The sequence below is a fragment of the Lepidochelys kempii genome, chromosome 4 (assembly GCF_965140285.1).
Source record: "Lepidochelys kempii isolate rLepKem1 chromosome 4, rLepKem1.hap1, whole genome shotgun sequence".
In the NCBI taxonomy this organism is placed as follows: Eukaryota; Metazoa; Chordata; order Testudines; family Cheloniidae; genus Lepidochelys; species Lepidochelys kempii.
The window spans coordinates 2,165,086-2,191,669 of NC_136383.1; the positions used below are offsets into that span (position 1 = coordinate 2,165,086).

Consider the following 26,584-nt stretch of genomic DNA (forward strand, 5'->3'; position numbering starts at 1 on the left):
GGATCGAAATAGCGCGCGGCCGCAGTCCGGTCTAGTGTCATGCGCGTGAGCCTCCGCGTCCGTCCATCGCGGGGACAGGTCCGTCCCGGTAGCTGACGCTGAGGTCGCCCCGCGCCGCCAAGATGTACGACGCGGACGAGGGTGAGCGCGCCACAGCCGTGCCCTGGCGGCGGGTCCCGTCACCTCAGCCGGGAGCTCGGCGCCGGAGGGCTGCCCCTGGGGGGCGGGCACGGGCCACAGGCCCCTGGGGTCCCGGGCCGGGCCGTGCCGGGCCGGGCCGGGCCTGCAAACCCTTGCCGCGCAGCCGGGAGCGTGGTCGAGTCCCTGCGCTTCACCCCGGCGGGGCTGGGAGCGGAGCGGAGCGGGGAGGGCCGCTGGAGGAGCCGCAGCTGTACCTCCAGGTCCCTTCCACTGTGTCCGTGCTTCTAGCCAGGAGCAAGAGCACAGGCCGGGGGGCTCTGAGCGGGGACGCGGAGAGCCCGGAAAGGCTGGGGGATGTGGGGACTGGTCAGCTGGCCCTGCCGTGCAGTGGCTAAGAGAGAATGCGATCCTGAGGCGCATAAACGGGGGGATTTGGAGCAGAGAGGTTATTTCACCTTTATATTTGGCACTTTTATATATGACTCCTGCTGGACTGTGTCCACCTCTGGTGCCCACAATTCAAGAAGGATGTTATTAAACTGGAGAGGGTTCAGAGAAGAGCCATGGGAATGTTTAAAAGATTGGAAAACAAGCCTAATAGTGATGGGGCCAAAGAGCTCAATCCGTTTAGCTGAACAAAGGGGTGATTATTGCAGTCTGTAAATACCTACATGGGGACAAATATTTGAAAATGTGTTCTTCAGTCTCGGAAATAGAAGTCTAACATGATGTAATGGCTGAAAGTTGAGGCTAGACAAATTCAGATTGGAAATAAAGGTTTTAACAGTAAAGGTAATTAACCCTTGGAACAGTTTACCAAGAGTTGTGGTGGATTCTTAATCCCTGGCAGTTTTTAACTCAAGATGGTTTATGCTCCTGGAATTATTTTGAGGGAAGTTCTATGACTAGATGAGGTCAGACTAGATGATTAGAATGATCCCTTCTGGCCTCGGAATCTGTGAATCTAGTGTAGACTCGACCTTAGGCATTTTAACAAGTGACCTGATTTTCAAAAGTGCTGAGCACACAGTGGCTCCCACTGGAATCAAAAGTAGCTGATGGGGAAACTGGTGCTTTGAAAAATGGAGCTAAGTATTGGGCTCCTGTTTTTTGAAAGTTTCAACCTTTGGCCGTATGTTTATAGGGTATTTTATGGTAATTAAAAAGTGTGAGGGCAAAGCTTAAAAACCTGCATGAGTGTCCAATGTTCTTGATGCTACAAGTGAAAAATGTGTTTTAGAGTAACAAAAACTTTGAAAGATGCTTAGATATTGGAATAGCTTGTCTGTGGTTCCTAAATAAACAGGAAGCTGAAACATCTGTTAAGATACAATTGAAAGTTAATTGACCTTTACCAAAGGCATAAAGGGCCTCATCCAAAGCCTACTGATGTCAATAAAAATCTTTCTTTTGACTTTAATGAGCTTTGCATTGAATTCAAACTGATTTATTAGTTGCTACTCTAGGAAAGCACAAGTTTTGAGTGCTATCATGCGTATTTTGCTGAGTGGTGGTAAAGTGTTTAGGAACAGATGCTTAACCTTAGGAAACAAAGTAGACTGAATCCTATTGTTCCCATAAAAGTTCTTGTTTATAATAAGCCTTCATAGGTTGCCTACTTTTTCTCAAGGGCCAGTAAAGTAATAAAACTTTTCTGTGTTCCAGATACAAATAAATTACAATATTTTTATTACTGTAGTGTCTATGAGCCCCAGACATGGACCAGGACTCCACTGTGTTAAGCACTGAGCAAATACAGAATGAAAGATGGTCTCTGCCCCAAAGAGCTCACAGTCCAAGTATTGACACTAGGCTGTGTTTGTTCCTGTTATCCCTCTTTCAGGTTTTATTAAGCTCACTAGATTCCACTGCATGCATCCGATGAAGTGGGTTTTAGCCCACAAAAGCTTATGCCCAAATAAATTTGTTAGTTTCTAAGATGCCACAAGTACTCCTCATTTTTTTTTTTAGAAAAATAATGTATTTGTGTGCAGCCATTGGGTCTTTAGAAGCTATATACAGCCAAAGAAAACATGAATGAATAGAAAGATTGATTTAAGTGTTCTGCTTTCTTGGTAGATATGCAATATGATGAAGATGATGATGAAATCACTCCAGATTTATGGCAAGAAGCATGCTGGATAGTTATTAGGTAACTATCAAATTTTCTAAGAAATGTTAAGAATAGTGAAGTAATCAGGCAAGTGTACGCTTAGCTAAAACATCTAATACTAATAAATATTATATCCTAACTTATTGTGATGAAAATTCCAAGATTTCATGTCCAGAATCATAAATGCTTTCTCTTTAAGAATGAAAGAACGGTTACAAAGAGAGAACATAAGATTTGAGACCACTGGGCCTGTGTATAAATGGCCAAAGGTCAATGGTTTTGTAAGTGATTGCCTTCCTAGACAGTCTGAAAGCATTTTCCTAGCAAATTCAGCATTAACACAATATTTTCCATTATTGCTTGTGGGTGTAGAGGTACATTTATAAGATTACTGCTAAGAATAATGCTAACATAGTGAATTGGTAAGTTAAGGCACTGATCCCACAGCTTCTTGCAAGTCAGTCAATAGGGAACAAAGTTGCAGGATCTGGGCATAAATATTTCTGTCTGTTTTTTGAAAGTTTCTTTGGAACAATTGTTTTCTTCTCACAGCACAATGTTGAAATACAAGCAGATATTTGTTTCATGTAGCAATAATATCCTTTGATTAATTACAGTATGTTTATCTTGAATTTTTAAACATTACCTGATAATTAACATAGTTTATGGATATGTAAACTGAGAATTTTTGTTGATTAATTGAATATGCTTTATTTTTTCTAAGCTCCTATTTTGATGAGAAGGGGTTGGTCCGACAACAGCTGGATTCTTTTGATGAGTTCATTCAGATGTCTGTGCAGAGAATTGTAGAAGATGCACCACCTATCGATCTACAAGCTGAAGCTCAGCATGCCACAGGGGAAGTTGAAGAACCGGTAAGAGGGATATTTGCAGAGTTTGATTCTTTTAATCGTACAGATGTGAAAATTGTGCTGGGAGTTCTTATTGCAGTTGAACAGCTGAAGGCTGCAGCAGCAGATCCAGTCAATTAGCGCATGATATAGCTAAAAAGAAATGCTACTAATGGGGAAACGAATGGGTCATTAAAGCAGTTGAAACGCCAAACATTTTTGGCAAAAATGGTATGTCCATAATGAACTTTATCAAGGGTGAGAAATATCAATTTTTTTAGTCTTTGTTCGTTTCATGTTAGATTTTCAAAAATTTTCAGCACCCACAGCTGGGGCCAGATATTCAAAAGGGCTCAGCTCCTATTGTTCTCATTTGGCACATGTTATCAAATTGTATTCCTTAACTCCAGAAGCATGATGTGCTACATGTAATCAGAATGCCATTCTCAAACTTCTGGAAGTTAATTTCAAAACATTGCTTTCAATCTAGGCCAAGTGAATGTTACACTTCTGGACCCCGTTCATATCAAGTTTAAAGAAAAGCTGGCTGGAGAAAAATGAAGATCTTGATACAAGTTTTAGTAACCAAAAGATAACTTATCCTCGCACAGAGTAACAACTGCAGAGAAATAACTAAATAGATTTCTAGTTAGATTGTAAGCCCATTGGGGTGGGGCGACCCTCCTTTAGTTCTGTGTTTGTACAGTACCTAGTACAATGCGGTCCTGCTCCATGACTGGGGTTCCTAGGTGCTGTGGTAGTACAAATACTAAAACTAAAGCAAATCTTCTGAGCCAAGTATGAAATATTTCATCATAAGATGCAACTTGCTGAAAAAAATGTAAGCTATCCATAATAGGGATGGGAATGAAAGTGCCCTTTCAGTCATAAATAAAATTGTTAATGTTAGGCTATAGTAAACCAATGCAAACAATAAGTATATTAAAAGAGAATTACTTGAATTCCACTGTTGACTATATTACATTTAACAGATTTAGAAACTGTCAGAAGTCATTCATGAAACAGACAATCACAGTGGGAAAACTTGAACAGCTTATGATCTGAAATACAGCTCTTGAAGCAGCTATAATTAGGTTTTCTTCTTTTTATACTATCCATCTCCATTACCAGATCAGTTCAGTGTGCATCTATATCTGATGGTGCCCTGGCCAGTTGAGTAAGGAAACTGATACTTGGGACATAAGAAGTGGCCAAAAGGAGAATGTGCACCTTGTTGAAGTCCAGGTTTTTTTCTCTCTCCATTTTTCCCCTGTTCTCTTGCCGGGAGGTCTTTTTATGCCTTACTGCTGGATGGATGGATAGAATTGCTCCCACCAGAGTTTATGCAATGTGGGGATCACCAGATAATCCAGAAAAAGATGCTGCTGCACTGACACAAGGCTTTTGTCTGCAATTTTGTGTCATCTTCACATAAGTCCTAGTCTTCTTTTCCACCACCTGCAAGAAGTCATGGGGAGTCAAATTCTCATCTACCGCTTGGTAGTGTGTAGTGCTTTGAGATGCTACAATTATATGCACAATAATTAAATATATGTAAATAAAATAGTCCCGGCTTTGTGCCGTGGTGCAATTCCAGGACTCTCTTTTTTTGTGCTTCTGATTTTAGACTTTTTTGGGAGTAACAAAGCAGTATAAATATTTAATGTCTCTTACAGGATATATTTTAAAATAAAGAAATACTGTGATTTCAAGATTGACGTTCTTGTATCTTAGTAGATTTTTAATACCATTATAAATTCATATTTACATATTTTCTTGCTGACCCAGTAAATATTAATGGTCTTATCTTGAAGGCAAAATAATTTTGTAATGTGATCTGATCTTACTAGACAGTAAAACATCTAGCTCAGCAAATGTGTGCAAATCCATAGAGAAGTATGTGAGAAGGGCAAGACCTGTTAGGGACTTTAATCTGCTTCTCCCACCACCATTCTCAACCCAAGCCAGTGCCGGATTGCCCCCTACAATATTTTTTCTCCTAATTTGTCTGGTTTGTAAATAAACAAGTCTGCTTCTATCACTGCACCTGTCATTAATAGATTTTGTTGTCAGAAAACTTTTCCCGGTAATCTTCCTAAAACTTTCTTTAATTTTATCACACTCCTGCTAGTGAATAACCCTTTGTAGCATGCTAAATAACTATTCTCCCTCTTTAGTGTTATGAAATATTCAAACTACTTGGAGATTGTCTTGTGTTTCTCTCTTTTTTTTCCTTCCCCTCCTGCCCAATATCTTTAGTCATGGCTAAGAGAATCTGTTTATATTTAGGACTTTTCCATGAGGATCAACCTTTCCAGATCTTAATCGTTTGTTTGTTCTCTGAATTCTCTTGTGTTTATCCTACATCTGTGTTAATGAGGCATCCAGTGAAGTGTTGTAAGTGCAGTTTGTCTACAGACCTATAGAAAGGGATTACCTCTCTAATCTGTGAATTGGGATCTCTGTGTGTGGCATTGTATATGTATTAAACAAGTTCTAAAATTCTCTCATGCATATTGTGATTTGCCATTCTGGTTATTAAAATTAGTTATTTTGGGTTATTTTCAGCCACGATATCTGTTGAAGTTTGAACAAATCTATCTCTCCAAGCCTACGCATTGGGAAAGAGATGGTGCACCTTCACCCATGATGCCCAATGAAGCCAGATTGAGAAATCTTACGTAAGAAAAAGCTCCTTAACAGCTGTTGGATACCATGAAGGAACACATCTGCAATCTAAATTAATAGGATTTTCTCTAATTTTAATTATGCCCTGTAAAATGAAGAATTACTTCCCTATATTTAAAACAAACTACTTGAGTATTAAGTACAAAAGATCACGGACACACTATTACTAAGTAATATAATTTAACAGTACCAACAATTTCTCGGAATAACTTTATCAGTCCTTTATTTTATGCTTTCTCTAGTTCAGAATGCATTATCTTCATATTGTCGTGGATGGGTATAAACTGTTTAGGATGGACAGGCGCGGGCGAAAAGGTGGAGGAGTTACACTGTATGTAAGAAAGCAGTATGACTGCTCAGAGCTCCAGTATGAAACTGGAGAAAAGCCTGTTGAGAGTCTTTGGGTTAAGTTTAGAGGCGAGAGCAACAAGAGTGATATCGTGGTGGGTGTCTGCTATAGACCACTGGACCAGGGGGATGAGGTAGATGAGGCTTTTTTCAGAGAACTAACAAAAGTTTCTAGATCACAGGCCCTAGTTCTCAAGGGGACTTCAATCACCCTGATATCTGCTGGGAGAGCAATACAGCGGTGCACACACAATCCAGGAAGTTTTTGGAGAGTATTGGGGACAATTTCCTGGTGCAAGTGCTGGAGGAACCAACTCGGGGCCATGCTCCTCTTAACCTGCTGCTCACAAACAGGGAAGAATTGGTTGGGGAAATAGAAGTGGGTGGCAGTCTGGAAGGCAGTGACCATAAGATGGTAGAGTTCAGGATCCTGACGAAAGAAAGGAGTGCGGCAGAATATGGACTCTGGACTTCAGAAAAGCATAATTTGATTCCCTCAGGGAACTGATGGGTAGGATCCCCTTGGAGACTAATAAGAGGAGGAAAGGAGTCTAGGAGAGCTGGCTGTATTTTAAAGAAGCCTTATTGAGGGCACCAGGAACAAACCATCCCAATGTGCAAAAGAATAGCAAATATGGCAGGCGACCAGCTTGGCTTACCAGCAAAATCTTTGGTAAGCTTAAACTCAAAAAGGAAGCTTACAAGAAGTGGAAACTTGGACAGATGACTCGGGAGGAGTATAAAAATACTGCTCAAGCATGCAGGGGTGTAACCAGGAAGGCCAAAGCACAATTGGAGTTGCAGCTAGCAAGGGATGTGAAAGGTAATAAGAAGGGTTTCTTCAGGTATGTTAGCAACAACAAGAAGGTCAGGGAAAGTGTGGGCCTGTTACTGAATGAGGGAGACAACTTAGTGATAAATGATGTGGAAAAAGTTGAAGTACTCAATGCTTTCTTTTGCCTCGGTCTTCACAGACAAGGTCAGCTCCCAGACTGCTGCACTAGACAGCACAGCATGGGGAGGAGGTGAGCAGCCCTTAGTGGTGAAAGAACAGGTTAAGGACTATTTAGAAAAGCTGGACTTGCACAAGTCCATGGGGACGGATCTAATGCATCTGAGGGAGTTGGCTGATGTGATTACAGAGCCATTGGCCATTATCTTTGAAAACTCGTGGTGATCTGGGGAGGTCCCGGATGATTGGAAAAAGGCAACTATAGTGCCCATCTTGGAAAAAGGGAAGAAGGAAAATCTGGGGAACTACAGACCTGTCCACCTCACCTCAGTCCCTGGAAAAATCATGGAGCAGGTCCCCAAGGAATCTCTTTTGAAGCACTTGGAGGAGAGGAAGGTGATCAGAAACCGTCAACATGGATTCACCAAGGGAAAATCATGCCTGACCAACCTGATTGCTTTCAATGATGAGATAACTGGCTCTGTGGATATGGGGAAAGCAGTGGACATGACATATCTTGATTTTAGCAAAGCTTTTGATAGGGTCTCCCACAGTATTCTTGCCAGCTAGTTTAAAAAGTATGGGTTGGATGAGTGGACTATAAGGTGAATAGAAAGCTGGCTAGATCATTGGGCTCAACGGGTAGTGATCAACAGCTTGATGTCTAGTTGGCAGTCTGTATCAAGCTGAGTACCCCTGGGGTCGGTTTTGTTCATCTTTATTAATCTGGATGATGGGATTAATTGCACACTCAGTTTGTGGATGACACTAAGATGGAGGGAGAGGTAGATATGCTGAGGGATAGGGTCCAGAGTGACCTAGACATATTGAAGGATTGGGCCAAAAGAAATCTGAGGTTCAACAAGGATAAGTGCAGAGTCCTGCACTTAGAATGGAAGAATCCCATGCACTGCTACAGGCTGGAGTCCGACTGGCTAAGCGGCAGTTCTGCAGAAAAGGACCTGGGGGTTACAGTGGACAAGAAGCTGAATATGAGTCAACAGTGTGGCCTTGTTACCAAGAAGGCTAATGGCATATTGGACTGTATCAGTAGAAGCATTGCCAGCAGATTGAGGGAAGTGATTATTCCCCTCTGTTCAGCACTGGTGAGGCCACATCTGGAGTATTGCATCGAGTTTTGGGCCCCCTGCTACAGAAAGGATATGGACAAATTGGAAAGAGTAGTGGAGGGCAACGAAAATGATTAGGGGGCTAGGGCACATGACTTATGCGGAGAGGCTGAGGGAACTGGGGTTATTTAGTCTGCAGAAGAGAAGAGTGAGGGGGGATTTGATAGCAGTCTTCAGCTACCTGAAGGGGGGTTCCAAAAAGGATGGAGAAAGGCCAGGGGTTCTCAAACTGGGGGTTGGGACCCCTTAGGGGGTCACAAGATTATTACATGGGGGGGGGAGAAGGGTTGTGAGCTGTCAGCCTCCACCCCAAACCCTGCTTTGCCTCCAGCATTTATAATGGTGTTAAATATTTTAAAAAGTGTTTTTAATTTATGGGCGGGGGGGTCACATTCAGAAGCTTGCTGTGTGAAAGGGGTCACCAGTACAAAAGTTTGAGAACCACTGAGAGAGGCTGTTCTCGGTGGTGGCAGATGACCGAACAAGAAGCAATGGTCTCAAATTGCAGTGGGGGAGGTCTAGGTTGGATATTGGGGGGGGGGGGGGGAAGCTATTTCACTTGGAGGGTGGTGAAGCACTGGAATGGGTTACATAGGGAGGTGATAGAATCTCCATCAGTTTTTGAGGCCCAGCTTGACAAAGCCCTGGCTGGGATGATTTAGTTGAGGTTGGTCCTGCTGCGAGCAGGGGGTTGGACTGATGACCTTCTGAGGTCTCTTCCAACCCTAATCTATGATTCTAATGTTATAATATAGTCATGTCGTATTTTCTTTTTCATAGATATTCTGCTCCCTTGTATGTGGACATAACTAAAACAGTTATTAAAGAGGGAGAGGACCAGTTACAGACACAGCATCAGAAAACTTTTATAGGAAAAATTCCTATCATGCTCCGTTCAACATACTGCCTGTTGAATGGCTTGACTGATCGTGATCTTTGTGAACTGAATGAATGTCCTCTTGACCCTGGTGGCTATTTCATTATTAATGGATCAGAAAAGGTAAAGGATTAGATTTCACATGAAGAAATGTTGTGTGGTGTGGCTTTTTTTTTATAAAACGAATGCTGAAAATTACACATTGAAATGGCTCTATATGGCATGTGTTCCTCTTTCTACCAATCCGAAAACTCTGTTTTATGGAATACTACTTAAAACATTTTTTTGATAGTTTTGTTTCCAGTTCTAACACTGGAGTGCCGGTCTAACTCTGAAAAGTGGCAGTATAAAAACAAACCTTTTCCTTGTTATTCAGAGTTGTATGTATTTGTTTTAGTGACAAAATAAGTATTTGCTACTTATTACTCTTATTCAGCAGAACCAGCATAAGTAGTAAAGTAAATTGTTTCATCATGTGCCTCATTCATTAAATTGTTTGCCAAGTTCATTTAATGTGCACCTATGTAAATGCGTTGAAGGCACTGTGACTGTACAGCTGTCAGTGAGGGCATAATTTGACCCTCAGCATCTCTGCTGTTGGTGTGATAAGAGAAAAAAGAACCTAATTTGACTCTCAGGGCTGGCAGCTGAAATTTTCTTTATTTGTGTACTAAGCACATTTGACATGGAAATTAAGACACAACAGACACAGAATCTTCTGATGCCATTTTTACAGTTGCTTTTCAGATACAATATGCTAACCCTTAAGGCATTCTAAGACCCCTATGGAGTGGTATCTAAATGCATCACTACTAGAAAATGCAATAAATGTGTTCTAAAACCGTTGATCTTGGAGTGTCCCTTGTTTCTGGTGTGCTATCTTAAGTAATACTATTACACAGTATTTTCTTAGAACTCTGTTCTTCTAAAGGTGAAAAACACTAGTACAATGAGCAGCCTTTAGCAAAATAACAATGTGCATATAGTTATGTGGAGAGCTTAACAAGTACTATTATGCTATTGTACAGCCAAGAAGGATAGTACAGTACAAGCTAGATTTTAATAGCTGGGTAAGAACAAGATTGGCAGATTGACCAAAAAATAGTAATGGGTTTGAAGTCAGTTTGAAAACAAAACATCTTAAGGTATTGCATGTTTATATTTACTTACTGTAAGCATACTCTCTTACCTGGTTATTTACAATGCTTTGTTTCCAATATAGGTTCTGATTGCTCAAGAGAAGATGGCTACAAACACAGTGTATGTGTTTGCAAAGAAAGATTCGAAATATGCTTACACAGGAGAATGTAGATCCTGCCTGGAGAATTCCTCTCGACCAACTAGTACTATATGGGTTAGCATGCTGGCCAGAGGAGGGCAGGTATGCATGACTGATTGATTTAATAATGGTGGATATTTTATACACCTCTACCCCGATAAAACGCTGTCCTTGGGAGCCAAAAAATCTTACCGCATTATAGGTGAAACCACATTATATCAAACTTGCTTTGATCCACTGGAACGCGCAGCCCCACCCCTCTGGAGCGCTGCTTTACCGCGTTATATCCGAATCCGTGTTATATTGGGTTGCGTTATATTGGGGTAGAGGTGTATTTGGTTTATGTTTGGGCTGAAATTTTCTAAGACTTTGGAGATTTTTCTTTATGTAGTATCTTATGGTATTTAAGTTTCATTTTCTTGAGAAACTGTGTGTTTGATGTAATGCTTTGAAGAGTGTAATCAAATAGGTATTTGTGAGTAGATTTTCAAATTTAATGTATATAATTGTAACCTCTTGAATAAGATGAAAAATGTTATTCAGTAGCTGCTCTGTGGCATTAATAGTTTAAAAACAGATGTATTAGAAATGAGACAGACTTAATCTAATTATTTATATTTATGGTTTTGTACATGGTAATTCTTTTCCATTTCAAAAACCATACTTATCTCTCTTGAATAAGTACTTTATTCAAGCCATTTGAAGTCCAGAAAAAGTTGGTTTGTTTGAAATCAAATGCATTTGAGACTGATCTACCCTGTCCCCCCTCTAGGGCGCAAAGAAGAGCGCTATTGGTCAGCGTATTGTAGCAACTCTTCCATATATCAAACAAGAAGTGCCCATCATTATTGTTTTCCGTGCATTAGGTTTTGTATCTGACAGAGACATTTTAGAGCACATAATTTATGACTTTGAAGATCCTGAGATGATGGAAATGGTAATGTATATTCAATAATGGTGTGTGTCATGGTGTTAAGTGAGCTAAAGTCTGTCTGTCTACTTCTACTATATTCAAAGCATCCTGTCCATATCCCAGTTGTAATTTTAAGACTCATGTGCCACTTGAATCTTAAATGTTAGGGGTTTTTTTGCATTGGTTAAAGTAATAAAAGTTCTCTGAATAAAACAATTATGGTAAATGTACATTTACCTGAAGTGCTTGTGTGGGAATGGAAGAGCGCTGTTTACTATTCAGTTACAGGATCTGATCCGGCTCCCATTGAAATCAGTGGAAAAAAATCCCACGTCTGTCTGTCTCAACTATCTTTTGGTGCACTGCCTATTGTGCCACACTGATCCACAGTTGTCTTTTACAAAAAGCTAATCTGTATGTACTGTTTATATTAAAAAAAATCCCATTACTCAGCTGTGAAGTAGCTTGAAATCATGTTTAATGATACAATCCTGTGAACATTTTTACTTTTTAAAGATCCAATCATCATTTGCTGGTTTAGAAGTATTTCTTACTTGGAGGTGCATTGTCTGTGGTGACTGTCATCATGTTAGCTAATTTGGTATTAATATCCTAGTACATGAAGGCTTTATTTAAACTGTCATCACCTATTAAATCTTACTTTTAAATGAAACATGCTTAATTGTAACTTCAGAAAATAATTCTACATGCACTGCCACTTTTGTATTAATGTCTTATTCTAGAATATCGGACGTTCCCTGCTGCCCCTTTAAAAAAAAAATCTGTTGCAGTATAATGGAGAATTATATTTGGAAAAAAATAACTTTTTGGAATTTTTATTTAAAATGTAGTTAACTAGAACTTCCTGAAAATATTTTTTATAAACAGCTACATAACTGAAATCCTGAATCATCTATGGATGATTCAGGATTTCCTTCCCCACCGCCCCCCGATGCAATGATTTTTGCTTCCTTTTGTGCATTAGGTCAAACCTTCCTTAGATGAAGCATTTGTCATCCAGGAACAGAATGTTGCATTAAACTTCATCGGGTCAAGAGGTGCAAAGCCTGGTGTTACCAAAGAGAAAAGAATTAAGTATGCAAAAGAAGTCTTACAGAAGGAAATGCTTCCACATGTTGGTGTCAGTGACTTTTGTGAAACCAAAAAGGCCTATTTTCTGGGGTATGACTGTTTTTTGTCTTAAATGCTGTGTCAGACATCTGAAAGGGAAACTGTCAACTCAAAATTGATTCAAAAATTTAGTTTTAGATATTTATGAAATGTAAGACTGGTAGAAATGTTTCCACAATCTTCAAAATAGTACTAATAGTTACTTTCCCCTGTAGTGTTTGCAACCCAATCCTTGCAGCATTGAAATGGCAGAAATAATGAGTGGATTTAAGTTGAATGTGGTGTTAAGGACCTAAATAAAGACAGTACAGTAGAACCTCCATGGTTACGAACATCTCAGGAATGGAGGTTGTTCGTAACTCTGAACAAAATGTTATGGCTGTTCTTCCAAAAGTTTACAACTGAACATTGACTTAATACAGCTCTGAAACTTTACCATGTAGGAGAAAAATGCTGCTTTTAACCATCTTAATTTAAATGAAACAAGCACAAAAAGTTTCCTTACTATGTCAAATCTTCCTTTAAACTTTTTCCCTTTATTTTTTTAGAAGTTTACATTTAACGCAATACTCTACTGTACTTGCTTTTTTAAAATCTGTGCTGCTGCCTGATTGCATACTTCTGGGTCTAAATGAGGTGTGTGGTTGACCGGTCAGTTCTTAACTCTAGTATTCATAACTCTGAGGTTCTACTATATTGTTAATATATTGCTTGAGTTGACAGTGTAGTTGTGCAGGCTGACTGTAAGGCCGTGTAGTGTATTCTTGGTTATCTAAAATTATTTGGGTGGTATCACCTTGCTCAGTACCTAATGGTATACAAGCAGTCAGTCCCTGTATCAGGAGCCCAAGGCCCCAGTTCAGCCAGTTGGTGGCCCCCATGCTCATGCAGAGCCCCACTGACTTAATTGGGGCCTAAGTTAGACAATACAAGACGGGAAAAGCACACTGATTGGCCAGGTGAAGGTCCAATCCAAAAGTGGGGTAGATTGTTTAAAAAGATAATTCTCCTTTCCGGTCTGCATTGACTTAAACAAGCAGTGGGTTTTTAGGACTTGTGCTTATTAACCTGGTAAAGAGGTCTGTGTTTAGAAATGCAATAATTTCATTTGATTTAGGACTGACAATTCATCGGCACCCCTAGTGTATATGTCCTGTAAATAGTTGTCTGGTCTTCGGGATGAATGTCTGGTTCTAATTAGAATACAAAGTAAGGTGTCTCTTTTTTTTTATTGTTTTAGATATATGGTTCATAGATTACTACTGGCAGCTCTGGGCAGAAGAGAACTCGATGACAGAGATCATTATGGCAACAAAAGACTTGATCTAGCAGGGCCATTGCTTGCATTCTTGTTCAGAGGGTAAGCATGATAAACAAAATTGTAGGTATTAAATGGTATTCCAGTGTTAAAAAGTGTCTGATTTCATGTAATAGTTGTTGGGAATGTAAAACTGTCATACTAGAACAGACCATTGTTTCAATTCTGATATTCTCTCAGACCATGGCCAGTCTCAGATTCTTCAGGGGAAGGTACAGGATGTACAATTATGGAATAACCTGTCCATAGGAATCAGAGTAGCAGCCATGTTAGTCTGTATCCGCAAAAAGAAAACGAGTACTTGTGGCACCTTAGAGACTCTTATCCTCAAATTCGTTAGTCTCTAAGGTGCCACACATACTCATTTTCTTTCTGTCCATAGGAAGAAACTTCTCTGAACTCCAGGTGATTAGTTGCTGGTTTATGCCCTGTAGCATGAGGAGTTTATGTCTTTATATTTATGCTGCCTAGTGTAACTGTGGATGGAATCCTTATCCATATAAAAATGTAATTCTGTTTTGACTCCTGTGAAGCATTTCACCTCTATTTTCTATGTCCTGTTTTCAAAAACTCTCCATAAATCTGTTTGATTAAATTGACCTGCTACAGAATGTTACTACAGTTACCTTTCCTGGCTTCTAACAATTACATTTTCTGCTTTCTTTAACAGAATGTTTAAGAATTTGCTCAAAGAAGTGAGAATATATGCACAAAAATTTATTGACAGAGGGAAAGATTTTAACTTGGAACTGGCAATTAAAACAAGGATTATATCAGATGGTTTGAAATACTCATTGGCTACTGGAAACTGGGGTGATCAGAAGAAAGCTCATCAGGCCAGAGCAGGAGTATCTCAGGTAACCTAGCTAAATAAGTCTAAGACAAAGCATAGCTTTTGTCTTGTAAAAGCTTCTGTACACCTATCCAGAATGCTTGTATTAAAAACTCTCTCTTTAAGATTCTGTCACATTAGAGGTTTTTACGTTGGCTGAGTGGTCACTACAGATCATTACTGGTATATATTAAAGGTGAACAGAGTTCTTTCAGGGTCAGCCCTACTACAGAAGTTGCTGAACGCCCACATGCACACAGTTAAGATATTACTAGACTGGCAGAACTTTTAAGTGGAAACCTAATTGTGATTCTGGGAGCCCTTCAGTGCCAACTGGCAAAGGGTGTACCATACCATAATGCAGAACACCTGATGCACTCCTTGCCCCAACACACTGTATCTGAAAGGTGTCCTGTAAGGTATCCTATCCAAACTGGTAACACACTGGTCGTTAATATTGTGTGATATGTGTACGGGCAGTGTGCAAAGAATATGTGTGCTGGAAATATGTTCTTAAAATGTGTTTTGGCAAGCGGTGCATAAGCCCAGCCTGCCCTAGACAAAGGGGTGGTGTTTCGCCTGCTTGACTGTGTCTCCACTGTAAATTGAGGAAGGTGGGGCCAGAAACCGGGAGAGCACATTTACATATCCGGTAAATGAAGCCCTTCAACTTGCTAGTGGGGGAGATGCCACTTAATGATTTATGACAAGGGATGGAGGCTCTATCCCCAGAAAGCTTTTCTGGCTAAACAGACAATGGGTTTAGGGAAATTCAAGAAGAAACAGGGATTACTTAATTGGGATTCATCATCTTAGGGGCAAAAGTTGCCAGAGCGCTCAAACTCTGGGAGAATTGGATCCTTCAGTCAAAGAAGTTGAAGTCTCTGGGAACTGACTGTAGGTGGAAAAACCTGCTCACACAAAGATTGTAACTTGCCAGAGTTAAGTTTTAGTCAGTAGAATGTGTTTTTGTTTTGGTTTTTTTTGTTTGTAACCTTTCATATCTCTTTCACCCTTAAGTGATTTCAGGTAGGTCTATGTGGGTTGTTGTTAAACTCATTCTTGTTTTATTACAGAACCATCTCTGATTTAAAATGGAAGTGTGAGTCTTCAGCTAATGTAACAGGCTGTTGTGTGCTCTGCCTCTTTGGAGGCAGCAAACTTAACTTCTGTGAATGTTCAGTGAGAGGGACTGGACACTGCAGAAATACATCTCTTGGGAACTTGGGTTCACTGTTACCTGCAAGGGAAAGTTTGGACTGGCAGATTCGTGAAGAGTTTGCCGGTAAGGCAGACAAGCTGATGTGTCAGGGTGGTAACACAGAGCTTAGCAGCAGCAAAGCTAACTCTTGCTGAGGCAGAGTGGTAATACAGTGGCTCACAGTTTTGGGTGACCTGGACAAGACCTCACACTAGTCTAAGATGAGATGAGGTGAACTAGTTTCTGTTTATTGTTACTTTGTTGAAAGGCATAAAGATAGTTGTCAATTTAGGTGGTAACTGACTTCCTTCTAGTAGGCATTTTGAAATAAGTAAGACTAACAAATTGCAAATGATTTTGGTTTGAAATGAAGAATACCGCTTGGGTGTCTAATTTTAAAAACTTACAATTACATCTAGGTGTTAAACCGCCTGACCTTTGCATCCACACTTTCCCACTTGAGACGCTTGAATTCTCCAATTGGTAGAGATGGTAAACTAGCAAAGCCCAGACAGCTGCACAATACATTGTGGGGAATGGTCTGTCCTGCTGAGACTCCAGAGGTAACACAAGTTACATTGAAACTAATGTATTCCAAAAGCATATTTGCTTGTATTATGGTAATCTAACACTGCAGATTTGTTGCAATATGTCAATGTGCAATTGCATTTTATTTTCAGTATTTAATTTCAAATATTTCAGATTTAAAGTTAAATTTGCAGTGAAGGCATAAGATGTTTTTTAACTAATAAAGTAATTGTGTGTCTGAATCCACTATCAATTCTGTGTATGTGTTTTCTTGGAAACTATTTGTCTAGCCTTTTCAAAGGCATATTGATTTGTTGTTTTTTACAACAAAACTAAATCTGTTTGTTAGGGCCATGCAGTAGGACTTGTAAAGAACTTAGCCTTGATGGCTTACATTTCTGTGGGGTCTCAGCCATCTCCGATTCTGGAATTTTTAGAAGAATGGAGTATGGAAAATCTGGAAGAAATATCTCCAGCAGCCATTGCAGAGTATGTATAAATGAGTTTGTCTCTGAATAATTTTAAACTTTTTTTTTAATTCAAAACCGCTTTTTCATATAACTCTGGCTTTTCTTTTCATAGTGCAACCAAGATCTTTGTTAATGGCTGCTGGGTAGGAATACACAAAGATCCAGAACAGCTGATGAACACACTAAGAAAATTACGTCGTCAGATGGACATAATTGTGTCAGAGGTACGTTTTCTGAATGAACGACCATGTAAATTCTAGCTGCGAAGGATGGAATGTAGTAGGCAGAACACCCCTTTCGAAAGTATGAGTACAAGCGGAAATTCTTTTTGATCATACTTCAAAGGCTTAGTTCCCTAAAACCATTTTTAAAGAGAATTTAGCTGAAAACTGCCCTTTTCGAATCGGAAGCCTGTTCAATGGAGCCCTCATACTCGCAGCACACTGTAGACAGTAGCTTAAAGGCTCCCGCTTTGGGGAACTTCACTTTGTTATAGCCCCTGTTGTGTGCACCCTGACTCTCATTCCACGGTTCATACAAAACCTCAAATGTGTGTACCCATTAATTCTCCTTGTTTGCATGTGCAGGTCTCCATGATCAGGGATATTAGGGAGCGAGAAATCCGCATCTATACTGATGCTGGCAGAATCTGCAGGCCACTTTTAATTGTGGAAAAACAAAAGCTGCTGTTGAAGAAGAGGCATATTGACCAACTAAAAGAACGAGAGTACAACAACTACAGGTAAGAAATCTCCCCAGAACATGAAAAATGTCTTGCTCTTTCTTCCAAATGTATGCTTCTCAGGGTTTGTTTGAAGTCAGCTGAATCTGCAAGCCACCTTTGTATTTAAAAACTTGTTACTTGACTACTTTGTGTGTTCTACACAGCATTGATTATAATCGCAATAGAGCATAATTGTGTCAAATCAAGGCAGTGGCGTATTCCCTAATTACAAACAAGATAAGTCTTGCTTTTTGACATAGCTAATGAAACCTGTATTAAATGTTACTTTGAATAGTAAGGCATTGAGACAGTTTGATTATTTAGTTGGCAGGATCTCGTGGCCAGCGGTGTAGTAGAATACATTGATACGCTAGAAGAAGAGACTGTGATGCTGGCAATGACTCCAGATGACTTGCAGGAGAAAGGAGTGGCATACTGTTCAACTTACACACATTGTGAGATTCACCCGTCCATGATCCTAGGAGTATGTGCATCTATTATTCCTTTCCCTGATCACAACCAGGTCGGTATTTATTTATTTAGGCCTCTTGCTTTTAAAGTTAAGACTATATTACAAAAGGAAAATTTAAAAAGCATGTTTTAACATATATAGACATGTATATGCATGAAGAATTTAATAGATGTTCTATTGACACTGCTTCTTTTTTTGCCTTCATAGTCTCCTAGGAACACATACCAGTCTGCTATGGGTAAACAGGCTATGGGAGTTTATATTACAAACTTTCATGTTCGTATGGATACACTAGCCCATGTGTTGTATTACCCTCAAAAACCCCTTGTGACTACACGCTCTATGGAGTACTTGCGATTTAGAGAGTTGCCAGCAGGTATGTTGTGGGTTAATAAGCAAACCTAAAACGTATTAAATAAAATGTACACAAATATCAATATTTAAAGACCATTCATTATGGTGAAAAGTAACTAGGATTGTGCTTAGTAGTAACTTCTGGTCATTCTCATTATTGTGCCTTGTAATCTGGGCATCACCAGCTATAAGGAGATACTCTCAGCATAGCTGCTGAGGCTACAATATGTTAAAAATAATTCCTCCCTCCCCCAACAGATTACATTGTTGGAAATTAGTGTATTTTTCATCAGCATTTGTTAGATCTCCAGAAGGGGTCAGTGTTGTATTGAAAGTTCTAATCTAGAGTATACTCCAATTTTGTATTTATTCAATACTACATGGCCTCTATTTTGTGTGTGTGGGTGGTGGAGATTTGCTTTAATGTCCAGGCGGTGTAACTATATGGAACGCAGTTCATTTTGAATGAAGAAACCTTGCTTATATGAGCTATAGGTGCTTTAAACATTTGCTTCTATTGTATTACAGGTATCAACTCAATTGTGGCCATTGCGTCATACACCGGTTATAATCAGGAAGACTCTGTCATCATGAACCGTTCTGCTGTCGATAGAGGTTTTTTCAGGTATGGTTTTCCTGAACTCTGAACTGTAGAAAATTGCTCATGTAAATTTATAGGGTTGTTTTTACTCATTTGAAGATTTAAATCTTTCCCAGTTTTTATTCAGATGTCTAAAGGACATAACATGCCTTTTCTAAGACTCTGGACAAATTTTAACTTAGTCATACATTTTAAAATACTACCAACAGCTGATTACTGCGTATTGTTACTAGTATATTAAAATGTACAGTTAGAATCCTAGAAGATCAGGGTTGGAAGGGACCTCAGGAGTTCATCTAGTCCAACCCCCTGCTCAAAGCAAGACCAATCAGTTCCAAAGAGGATGGCTCTAGACTGTTCTCAATGGTGGCAGATGACAAAACGAGGAGTAATGGTCTCAAGTTGCAGTGGGGGAGGTTTAGATTGGATATTAGGAAAAACTTTTTCACTAAGAGGGTGGTGAAACACTGGAATGCGTTACCTAGGGCGGTGGTAGAATCTCCTTCCTTAGAGGTTTTTAAGGTCAGGCTTGACAAAGCCCTGGCTGGGATGATTTAACTGGGAATTGGTCCTGCTTTGAGCAAGGGGTTGGACTAGATGACCTTCTGGGGTCCCTTCCAACCCTGATATTCTATGATTCAATCCCCAACTAAATCAAGCCTGACCTTAAAAACCTCTAAGGAAGGAGACTGCACCACCCCCCTAGGTAACGCATTCCAGTGTTTCACCACCCTCCTAGTGAAAAGGGTTTTCCTAATATCCAACCTAAACCTCCCCCACTGCAACTTGAGACCATTACTCCTTGTTCTACCATCTGGTACTACTGAGAATGGTCTAGATCCATCCTCTTTGGAACCCCCTTTCAGGTAGTTGAAAGTAGCTATCAAATCCCCCTTCATTCTTCTCTTTCGCAGACTAAACAATCCCAGTTCCCTCAGCCTCTCCTCCTAAGTCATGTGTTCCAGTCCCCTAATCATTTTTGTTCCCCTCCGCTGGACTCTTTCCAATTTTTCCAGATCCTTCTTGTAGTGTGGGGCCCAAAACTGGACACTACTCCAGATGAGGCCTCACCAATGTCTAATAGAGGGGAACGATCATGTCCCTCGATCTGCTGGCAATGCCCCTACTTATACATCCCAAAATGCCATTGGCCTTCTTGGCAACAAGAGCGGACTGTTGACTCATATCCAGCTTCTCGTCCACTGTAACCCGTAGGTCCTTTTCTGCAGAACTGCTGCCTAGCCACTTGGTCCCTAGTCTGTAGCGGTGCATAGGATTCTTCCGTCCTAAGTGCAGGACTCTGCATTTATCCTTGTTGAACCTCATCCGATTTCTTTTGGCCCAATCCGCTAAAGTTGCTCTTTTTCAACCTATTTTGTTTTTTTTAAAAAAAGTCACTTACAGAAGTTACAACTGCCACAGCAAGAAGATGCAAAAGTAACCACTCCAGTGAATAACTAGGGCCAAAATTAAAAACATGACACACTTTCCCAACCAACCGTTTTCCTCCTCTTGCTTTAAAGTTAGGTCTTGCTGACTGCACTGAATCATATTTGTATGTAGATTAAATGTAATAGGATTTGGATGTTTTCTCTCTTGAACTGTCAAGTTTTGTGAGCCCTTTGATGCCAGGCATTTGAGCTTCCCAAGATAATCCTATTGTTAGCCAGGGAAGTGATGTGACCTATCACCACTTTGCCGCAATTACACCTGAATGATGTAATGGACACATTCATTGTTTGTCTTTTGGTTATCTAGGTCCACATTCTGTTCTACTTTTGGTTGGCTAGACCTTAAAGAGGCACGTTCGCTTCTTCACATCCGTTTACTTATGTAGAATAAGAAATGAGAAGCTGTGCTGGATTTTTATGGATTGCTTTAATAATTACTGCCCAAAGTGAGCACTGGGTATGTTCACTGGCACATTTTAAAAATAAAAAAAAATTTTAAACTTCAAGTACAACTGGGGATCCATATGCTAGCCTATAAGGCAGCACTATAAAAAAAAAAAGAGAGAGAGAGAAAAATAAAAACGGAATAACCTGAATAAAACCCAAGCACTCTAGTGCACCGGAGGTGTACTTCAGTGGGTGCAGCTTAATGGATACTGGAGGGGGGAAAGGTGTTCTTAAATTACTCATCACTGTACACGTGATGATTTAGTATATATGTACAGTGGTGATGCCATTGTTTACATTAGCATTCAGGTAATGGTGTGACATCAAAACATGCAAGCTAAAAGGCAGACAAAGGGGTGAAATGTATGAGTAAAGTGGTCTGGGTCGTAACACAGGGATAACACAATTCCCTTTTTTTGTAAGACGTATAGTAGATCCTAAAGTTACCATCGTCTACCACTACCAGCAGTTTATTTGTAGACATTTCACAGATTTATTCTGAGAAGTGACGTCAAAATGTCCTTTGTGGGGTTCATTGTTTCTCCTTGATTTGCTCTAGAAGTCATAGTGTAGTATCCAAGTAAAAACTTCTTGCATGGGGCCTGAGCATTCTTTCAGACTTGTCATTACTGGTAACTCTAACTCAACTGTGCTATGAGCCAGGGCTGTTTGTTTTCAGTTTTTATTTTGTTTAAAATGTCCTGGGAATTTCACTTTTACAAAAATTAAATGGTGAAAATCAGTGCAAAAAAACTAACTTATGTTTTCTGGGTAAATATTAGGTTAACATTTGGGAACAAGAGGACAGAAAAATAAGTGTATTATAAATAAAAGGAGTTAATGCTGTGGCTTACTGCATAAACTACACATTAACACTCTGCATGTGCACGCGCACACAATTTTCCACTACGTTGCTGCACTTTGACAGCCTCACATTTACACCTAGACTAATTTTATTAACAAACACCATCTATCTAATGTAATCAGATTTTTTTTAACATAATCAGTATTTTGATACCACTTGAGTGGTCCAAAATTTGGGTGAAAATCAGTTTAAAACAAAAAACCACCACCCCCAACTTTTTTAAAATCAATAAAACAAAGGGCCTCAATTGTGATTTAGATACGGTTATAGCATACAATTTAAAAAAGAACGCTGATATCTAAACAAGTTATTCTTTTTAAATTTTCTTTCAGATCTGTTTTCTATCGCTCATATAAAGAACAAGAGTCCAAGAAAGGATTTGACCAAGAAGAAGTTTTTGAAAAACCTACACGTGAAACTTGTCAGGGTAAGAGATGCTGGCAGATGGAAGAAACAAAACCTGCAATTAGCAGCCAGACTTCATCAGACTGAGTCCTTCATGTTAACTTTACTATATTTGACTACTTATATTGCACTGTAAACATGTAAATGATTGATAAATTTGTGCTCTTGGTACAAAGAAATTTGCATGGTCAGTAAAAAACAAAAATTCCCTTTCTGGATATGTTAGCAGCATGTACATTTATAGTAGAATCTGCACTTACTAATATGTCATGAATTCACAACACTGCAGTATACTGACACAGAATGCAAATATGGTGTCTACTATTCTGAGAACGTGATCCTTAATGTTTTTGTAGAAATACTTTGAAGGATTTTCGGCTCTGAATTCATTTGTCTTTAATCTCAGGTATGAGGCATGCCATCTATGACAAACTAGATGATGATGGTTTGATAGCACCTGGTGTACGTGTGTCAGGAGATGATGTCATCATTGGCAAAACGGTAACTCTGCCTGAGAATGAAGATGAACTCGAAAGCACTAATAGACGATACACAAAGAGGGACTGTAGCACTTTCCTACGAACTAGTGAGACTGGTATTGTAGACCAGGTCATGGTAACCCTTAATCAGGAAGGATACAAGTTTTGCAAAATTAGGGTGAGTACCAGTTTCTATGGCTTCTGGGTTTAAAAAAAAAAAGGAAAAAATAAGTATCAAGTCACTGATCTGATGTTTTCTGTTGCCTCCAGGTGCGCTCTGTGAGAATCCCACAAATTGGAGATAAGTTTGCCAGCAGGCATGGTCAGAAGGGTACCTGTGGTATCCAGTACAGACAGGAGGTAGCAACGTTTTCTCTCTTATACTTGTCTCTCACTGTAGAGTGAAACTTGCCTATTAATGTGGATTGCCTGTGAAATAAGTTACCTTAATATATTGATTTCAATTTAACCTCTGTTCAAACCTTATTTAAAATGTCTTTTGAGTCACTTAAGTTGAACTGGATTTTTATTTTGTTGGAACTCCCTAGCTTCTCACGGGGCATAATGAGAATCTCTTTCCTGCTTTAGGATATGCCTTTCACCTGTGAAGGTATCACACCTGACATAATCATCAACCCCCATGCCATCCCTTCCCGTATGACAATTGGTCACTTGATTGAATGCCTTCAAGGGAAGGTAAGGAGAACAGTTTATGTTGTGTAGCTAAAATCTGAGAAGCAAACTGCACTTGTTTTACCTTGTGGAGAAGCTGATCTGCTAGTTCCCGGTATTTGTTAACCCACTAAAGAATGATGATCAAGTTCCCATTTGAGGATCTAGTAACAAAACAAAAGATATATTAATTTCCTTAGGGAGAAGCCAGAGTGCTATCTTCAGTGGGTCAAACCACGATGTGTTTATAGCAGAATTTCTGTGCTGCTTTTCTTGACAGAATTACCATACAAGCATAATTAACCCTAAAAATCCCTAAGCGTTCTCCTAATCTATGGAAAAGAAAGAAATAACAGAGTTAGGCCAGTGTTAAGTGCTTCTGAAAATCCCACCTGTAACTTGTGCATCTAAGTTTTGTTCAACAGAAAAATATCCACTGCATTAGAAAGTTAAGGTTACAGTCTTGGGTATTGGGTCTGAAATCTTAACGGGGGAGTAGGTTAGCTTTTTCAAGTTAACCTGCATACTGTCTGAAAACTCTCATATATAGAATGCACAGTTTGTGTCTATAAAAGTTCATGGTATTCAGGAAACCCTTTTTCTCCATAGGTATCGGCAAACAAGGGAGAAATTGGTGATGCTACACCTTTCAATGATGCTGTCAATGTGCAGAAGATTTCCAATCTATTATCAGATTATGGCTATCATCTGAGAGGAAATGAGGTATAGTGTTCAAAATGCCAATCTAGCTAAAGATTATTGGTCTGTTTTTTGATAAATTTTGTTAATATGTCAAATTTAGGCTTATGCTTCAGTGATTGTATTCTTTACTTCAGGTTCTCTACAATGGCTTCACTGGACGCAAAATCACATCACAAATCTTCATTGGTCCTACTTACTACCAGAGGTTGAAACATATGGTAGATGACAAAATTCATTCTCGTGCAAGAGGGCCAATTCAGATTCTTAACAGGCAACCAATGGAAGGTAGATCTCGGTAAGAATATTTGTGGATTTTCTTTTTTACGAGTGTCCTTGAAGCCTCACAGTTGGGTTGCTAAGGCAGAGAAAAATTAGCTGCCTCAGCTGTGCAGCTGTATCTTAATTGGCTCATCCAATTAGCCACCCATTTGGAGCTGATGGTAGTGTGCTTAGGTTTGGACAGATAAAACATGACTTAGTTTGTTGTGAAGTTGTGGTTTGTCTGTTCAAACACTATATATTGTCATCCGTTGTAGAAATTTTCTTAGTCATGTGACTGCTAGTGGGAGCAGTAGTTTTATAATGTGGCTGACTTCTTCCCAATGATCGTATTTTTGGGAGAAGAGATGACAACTTGCTGGGTACAGAGGCACCTATTTGTACTAATGCTGATGTATTTGTAGAGAATTAGGTTTCCATATTAGCTACTGGAATCATAATTTCTGACTTAATGACACAATATCCTCCCCACCCCCTTATAGCGATGGTGGCCTTCGTTTTGGAGAAATGGAGCGAGACTGTCAGATTGCTCATGGAGCAGCTCAATTTTTGAGAGAGAGATTGTTTGAGGCTTCAGACCCATACCAAGTTCACGTTTGCAATCTTTGTGGAATAATGGCAATAGCTAACACAAGGACACACACGTACGAGTGCAGGGGGTGCCGTAATAAAACACAGGTATGTATGGATTTCCTCTGCAAATATTTCTACTTGCAGTCAAGAACAAACAGTGATTAAAGAAGTATGATGGTGAGTGAGGATGAAGAGAGCAAGTGGTAAAAGAAACCCAAAAATTAACCCAATAGTTACTATATAACAAATGGGTTTTTTCCTAAGTGTCAGAGTTCTCGCTGTGTCATTTGGCAGGAAATTTCACTTATGTATTTTATAATACTGGGTTTTCAGAGAACTTAACTAAAAGTGAACATTAAATCTTTTAACTTTTGGGGGAAAAAAGTGATACTGTAAAACTCATGATTTCATGGCTTTGCCACTATAACTCTTCAGAATATTATATTTTGTTTGGGAGAGGAATAAACTAACTTGTCGCATATTTGACATGCTGGGGGAGGGAAATCACAGGTTTTGAATTAATATGGAAATTTTATATTTAAGTATAAACAGGATTGTTTTTCTCTACCATAACTCGGTTATTCCTTCAACCTCTAAAGAGCGTAATTGTCTCGTAATAGTTAATATGCACAAATAAAATATCTTGACCGATAGGAGCAAAAAAGATCTTTTGTCTACAGATTTTGACCACTGAAGGACAAGTCTACTGTATTAAAATGATGATAAATTATAAATAGTGTTGATGGTCTGGACCCTGTAGAGGAACATATCAACACTATTGAGTAAAGTAATGCCACCCTGGATGGAGTGTGATCAGTCATCACTTCAAGGTGAATTGTAAAGACTTTCCCTAAAGGGCTAACAAAAATATAACTTGATATGAAGCACTAGACCAAAAAAAATAGCCTTGTAATTTTGGAACCAAAATGTTACTATTTACTTAGTGGGTAGGTAGAGTGAAATTAATCTTTAAAAAGATGCCATGTACTAAATTTTCTTACTTCCTTTTCAGATTTCCTTGGTGCGAATGCCATATGCCTGTAAACTCCTCTTTCAAGAGCTGATGTCCATGAGTATTGCACCTCGTATGATGAGTATTTAGCCTTTAAAAGGCTGTGCTTTAGTTCTGACTTTACGTATCTGCTTGCTCTGGTTCTAGTGTACCATTTTAAAAGATTTTAAATGCAGAATGTTACATATGTCATTTACATCAGGTTATGTTTTGCATCTGAACACTTTGTTTAATGATCTTGAGCTTACTTTTTGTAAATAGAAATAAAGATTTGTAGTCATATGTGAATTACATTTATTTGTATGTCTGCCAAAAGCATGTAAGCAAAACATTACTAAAAGGAAGAATGAGTCAGATAAGGAACTGATTATCAGGCTAGAAGAAGTCAGTGGCTGTAGCTTTCCGAAACACTAACTTAAACTGTGCATAAATGATATAGTCCTCACGTCACGGCTCTGCATCATCATCTGGGAAAAAACAAACAAAAAGGGATGTGGTTTCATAATTACAAGAGGGTAACACTGCAGATACCCCAATATCAGTGGATTGAATTTTCTGTTTGTTCTTCGTTATCCACATTTTAAATCAATCAGTCCTTTCCTCTCTTTCTTTCTTCTGAGGGAACTGGATAGCTTAGGGTAATGGAATTTAGGGAACCTTTCACCAAGGTCATTGGAATACGTCCATTGTCAGTAGTTGGCTAACTACATAGACATTTAGACTGTGCTTATTACTGATGCATCTGAGATGCCATCTGATGACTTCATGCCTGGCAC

The 26,584-nt window shown here is 39.4% G+C and overlaps 2 protein-coding genes across 3 annotated transcripts in view; one reads left to right on the forward strand and one right to left on the reverse strand.

Moving 5' to 3' along the window:
* Nucleotides 1-26,090, forward strand: POLR2B (RNA polymerase II subunit B). Of its 2 annotated transcripts, XM_073340195.2 has the most exons (25): nucleotides 2-141; nucleotides 2,221-2,293; nucleotides 2,979-3,129; nucleotides 5,674-5,786; nucleotides 9,004-9,223; nucleotides 10,323-10,481; nucleotides 11,152-11,316; nucleotides 12,278-12,474; nucleotides 13,664-13,783; nucleotides 14,412-14,598; nucleotides 16,194-16,337; nucleotides 16,652-16,791; nucleotides 16,885-16,996; nucleotides 17,360-17,514; nucleotides 17,821-18,019; nucleotides 18,176-18,344; nucleotides 18,851-18,947; nucleotides 22,019-22,113; nucleotides 22,498-22,748; nucleotides 22,841-22,930; nucleotides 23,159-23,266; nucleotides 23,852-23,965; nucleotides 24,079-24,239; nucleotides 24,706-24,901; nucleotides 25,809-26,090. In XM_073340195.2, the coding sequence occupies exons 1-25, from the start codon at nucleotides 123-125 to the stop codon at nucleotides 25,896-25,898; spliced, it is 3,525 nt and encodes a 1,174-aa protein (XP_073196296.1). In that variant the 5' UTR covers nucleotides 2-122; the 3' UTR covers nucleotides 25,899-26,090. The 2 variants fall into 2 exon arrangements, with proteins under 2 accessions (XP_073196297.1, XP_073196296.1); XM_073340196.2 differs by lacking the exon at nucleotides 11,152-11,316 and having other exon boundaries at nucleotides 1-141.
* Nucleotides 26,089-26,584, reverse strand: part of IGFBP7 (insulin like growth factor binding protein 7) — a 73,531-nt gene continuing 73,035 nt past the window's right edge. Inside the window, exon 5 of the mRNA XM_073340197.2 lies at nucleotides 26,089-26,275. The gene's annotated coding sequence lies outside the window, so the exon portion shown is untranslated. The remainder of the gene's footprint in view (nucleotides 26,276-26,584) is intronic.

Coding starts and splice junctions, on each gene's coding strand:
- POLR2B (XM_073340195.2), top strand. Junction 3,130..5,673: donor CAGGGGAAGTTGAAGAACCG/GTAAGAGGGATA, acceptor GGTTATTTTCAG/CCACGATATCTGTTGAAGTT. Junction 18,948..22,018: donor GTCGATAGAGGTTTTTTCAG/GTATGGTTTTCC, acceptor ATTTTCTTTCAG/ATCTGTTTTCTATCGCTCAT.